General features: G+C 30.1%; 1 protein-coding gene across 1 annotated transcript; it reads right to left on the bottom strand.

Moving 5' to 3' along the window:
* Positions 1-1,185: 1,185 nt before the first annotated feature.
* On the bottom strand, positions 1,186-3,146 carry LOC103312022. The gene is made up of 2 exons (XM_008192013.1): positions 1,934-3,146; positions 1,186-1,799 (listed from the first exon to the last, which is right to left on the bottom strand). Exons 1-2 carry the CDS (start codon positions 3,144-3,146, stop codon positions 1,186-1,188), a joined length of 1,827 nt encoding a protein of 608 aa, XP_008190235.1.
* Positions 3,147-4,639: the final 1,493 nt, after the last annotated feature.

Below are 4,639 nucleotides of genomic sequence, written 5' to 3'. Positions count from 1 at the left end.
TATCTTATACGTGTAAAATTTCCTCGCTTCACACGACGATTTGCCAATCTAAAAATTTAGATTTTTGAAATTTAGTTTACGTATAACTGTGTGATCTTATGTGTTAACGACGATAAAAGTATCAGAAATTCTATACAACGTTTAGTTTTTTAAATATTAATAATAAATCTGTAATGTGATATTTTTGTAAAACTGTGCATCATGGCCATTATAAGGTTATATTCATCAAATAAAAATTCAAATATTATATTATCTCTTTTATGATTTTTAATATTTAAAAAAAATAAACTTTATATATTGAAATTATGATACTTGTATCGTCTTAAAGACATTAATCCATACATTTATATGTAAATTAAATTTCAAAAAAAAAAAATGTTTAGGTTGGTAAAGCGTTGTGTGAAGCGGTGCACTTTTACACGTATAAGATACGCAATATCACGACGAGCCGGGCCTAATTAAGTCACTCGACTCTTTTAAATTGCTCATAATTCATAAATTATTGAATAATGTGAGTAGAAACGTAAAACCTATACCACTATTCTCAAAATTTAACATTCTTTCAAATTAAAAAACTTTTTTTTTTGTGTTTTGTGCACCTTTAATTTTTTTTAACACGTGTTTGCTCATCTCCTCCGAACAAAGCTTTCCCAGATTTAGACTCGTGTAAAATAGAATAAAACAAGAAACACTGCAGCAAATGTACGAGAAAGAATACTGTGCTATATTACGGTATTTACTTGAATTATCGATCTCATGTTTTAGTCAATACTTCGAAATCATAATTTTCACGTACCAGTAAAATATATTTTACGTGATGTTATTTCGAAGTGAGTTCTAAAGTAGCAGCGTCAAGTTTATGGGATTTCAATCGAATCAAAATAATAATAATTCATCGTTTTTAAAAGTATTTTTTCTTCAAACGGTATAGGTGCCTAACCGTATATTTTTACTTACTACCACCGATAAGAGGTAGTGTATGACGCGCCAAGTAATTTTTGAAATAAATTATAGTAAAACGTTTTATGATTGTTGCACTAATATTCGGAAGTTATAACGGAAAATATGGTTTCGCTAAAAGTATAAAATATTAATAAATTATGTATAACAAATAATAAATTAAAGATGTTTAATACATCTATGTCTTATAATATGTATATAGTATATAAGTATATGTAGTACAAGTTATTGTGGTTTTGAAGAGGCATCATAATACACATGATCAAAGTCAGTATGTATTGTTTGGCTCGATCGCTCTTCACTATTAATCGTTTCCAGAATTGAGGATTTTTGTACCTCTGTTGGTTTTGTCAATTTGTTAGTTGATGCTTTATGTTTTTTTTTCGTAGAATGAAAACGTTGTGTCGCAATATTTTTGTGGCTTGGCAAGTTGGATACTTTTGGGAAAAATGAACCGGAATTGATTGGATTTGTTTGACCCTGTTGTAAAATTTGCACGAGGTCTCCAAGTTTTTTAATGCCTTTTAGTTTGGCTTCATCTGTTGCAGTATTCGCCACTCCTACTGCTGCATTAAGTAGAGCTGTAAAGCGAGTTGATATTGAAACAGATTCATTTGGATGTACCGAATTTATTTGAACTCCTTCAACAACATTACGATTATGCTCATCAAAGGCTGATGTTTCTCGGTCTTCGTCAATAGAAATTTCAAATTTTTTATTGGACACTCGAATGCATGCATGTACATGTTTACAAAAGTTTCCTTTGATTTTGTAATCAATACATGTGCATGTAAATTGATGGACACACACATGACAATTAGGACATGCCAAAGGACATCCTATACAATTTTCTGTGTTATTAATTGTAACAGAGTATGGACTTTTATCTGATGTCGCCGATTGTACGAGCCACGTGTGTGTGTGTTAATATTTGTTATTTTGCTGTCTTCAATATGTACGCTTTGGTGATGACTGTGTGCAATTTGTTCCATCCGATATGTAGGTTTATTTTTCATCATTCGTATTGTCCTTTCAAACATCATATCCCTAGCGAAGCGCATCAGCAAACTAATACATTTGTCGACTCTTCTATTTTGTTTGCCTTGCATGTAACAATATTTTATTTTCTTGTGCATCGCTTCCAGATACATATTTGTGTTCAAAGATAAATCATGTCTATAACAGAATGCCCATGCTTTGGGTCTATGAGAGTAATAACTTTCAAAATAATTACCAAAATCTTTTGTTTCGTCGTCGTCTTTAAGCATTGCGATAAAGCATTCTATAGAATTTTGGAACTGGTCTACATCCATAATTTCCATTAATGTACGGCAAGCTTTGTATACTTCTGACTGTTTAGTAAGGGATTTAATCTTATTGAGATTTTTTCTCCAACTTCTATCTACGTGCCAGTTACAAAGCAAATGATGTTGTGGTTCTATCATTACATTTGACCAAGCGTTTATGTATGTTGAAGTATCATCAGACATTAATACTTTTGTTGAAATTAAACCTACTTTTTCTTTTACAGACAAAAAAAATCTTGACATAGCCACCGAATCAATTCTATTACTTATACAAAATGCTACTGGACAACCTGCTCCAAATTCATCAACAGTAAGCAATGTTGTAAGCTGAAAGTCATGACTGGTTGTTCCATGGGTGCTGTCAATGCAAATTCGATCGGTCGCGTATTTTACCAAAACATCTTTTTGATAAAGTGTCATAATTACAATCATAAAATCTTCTTTCAGTAGTGGACCTTCTTTTTCACATCCCTGGTTTTTAAAATATATTATTGGTGATTTCTCCTTAAGTAACATCTGTTCTTGCACCCATATTTCTGTGCTAAAAGCATCATTTGTATGTACAATATCTCTGTCTAAATCATAATCTCTTACAATATTATGCAAGTCTCGTTTGTCGACAGCATGGAAACGATCAACACTTTCTGCTGTAGATGCTGATTTTCGAATATCATCCAAAATACGTTCAAAAGTCACTCCAGATTTAATTCTACCAGCCAGTTCATCCCTTTCTTCTTTTGACAGATATAAAAATTTCATGTTTAATGCATGGCCTACATGTGTTCTTCTAAATTCTACTGTCACTTGACCTTCATTATTTGTTAATATCATTCCAGCTGGACAAATTTTTCCAGTTTTACAAGTTTCTGACCATTTCATTCTCTTACCTGTACCTTCTTTTCGGGAAGAACCTGACCGATGACAAGCATAATATGTTTTATTTCCAACCACTCTTTGAACAACAAAGAAAGACAGATCTTCTTTTTCGCGGAGAAGTGGACAAACGTTTCGCGGGGTAACCCCGTACCACTCCACTTCTCCGCTCATCATCTAAACTTTGAATATTTATAACTCATAAACTACTCACCCCAAATTTGATTTTCATGTATCGAAATACTTAGAAAAATATTCTGCTTTGGAATATAAAATTAAAACCCTATGTTGTCATTCAAAAAATTAAAAAACTTAAAAAATTATAAGGATGAAAAATATTTAAAAATCTAATTTTTTAATAAAAATGTTCTTTTATAAGCAACTTGAAACTATGTAAAAAATATTTTCAAAAAAACTTACACTTTTTGAAATAATGAGTGTTCAATGATAAAAGAATCACCCGGTATATATACAGACTGCACAACTGCACTAGGAACTATATGGGATGATATTATATTTGTAATTTGTGTAATGAATAACTTAATAATATTATATTATATCTTTCAAATATAAAAGTATTGGACTATCCATAAAATAAATTGAACTTTAATCTTTAATGTTCTAGTTATTTGATATTAGCTACTCATAGCTGGAAATTTTGTTATAATTTAATATTTTATAAATAGAATTCTGTACATTCTGTGTTTAGTTTTTTTAAATTATGTCATATGAATATAATACATTAAACTGGATTTTTTGTAATGATATTCTCATTATATATAATCATATATATTTGTAATTAATATTACAAGATGTGCATTGACAATTATCTTGACACATCTTGGACCTATATACCTTTTCTAATAAACAACTAGTGGCAAAGGCACAATAAATCCAGATGACCATCAATAATTTTCCTATAAGTACAATAAGCTTTCAATACCTTCGTTTTACTTATTAAATATTAAGTAAAGAGTTAAGTTAAGAGTAACAGATTTATTATGTTTTATTTGTATTATATCCTGTAAACATTATTAAAATAATAATAATAATAAATAAATATAATATTGTAATATTTCTCGACCCCACCAGGGTAAACGCTGTATCCACTCTTATCCGTTTTTAATAATTGATAAGATATGAAATTGATAGGAGTTTTGGTGCGCGCATGTGCGTGCGGAGCGTGGAACTAGCTGCGGTGATCCGCTCGTGTATTTTCAGGGTCCTGTATCATCTATACAATTATCATTGTTTCTCCCCTATTGTCATATATAGTATTTGCTAGTAACTATAATTTATATCATTATATTACTTAAAGCAACTAATAATTTGGCGAATAATGAAATGGTTATCAACATTTTAATCATGGTCTCAATTTTATTATGAGTATTAATTATGCGTATTAATGGAATTCAAGTATTTAAAAACACGTCAATTGAAAAAAAAAACGGTATCCAATTTTTTTAGATTTAGGTTTTGAATTTAATACCGGTTTCCAA

The sequence above is a fragment of the Acyrthosiphon pisum genome, chromosome X (genome assembly GCF_005508785.2).
Source record: "Acyrthosiphon pisum isolate AL4f chromosome X, pea_aphid_22Mar2018_4r6ur, whole genome shotgun sequence".
Classification (NCBI taxonomy): Eukaryota; Metazoa; Arthropoda; class Insecta; order Hemiptera; family Aphididae; genus Acyrthosiphon; species Acyrthosiphon pisum.
This window is presented reverse-complemented; position numbering and strand designations above follow the sequence as displayed.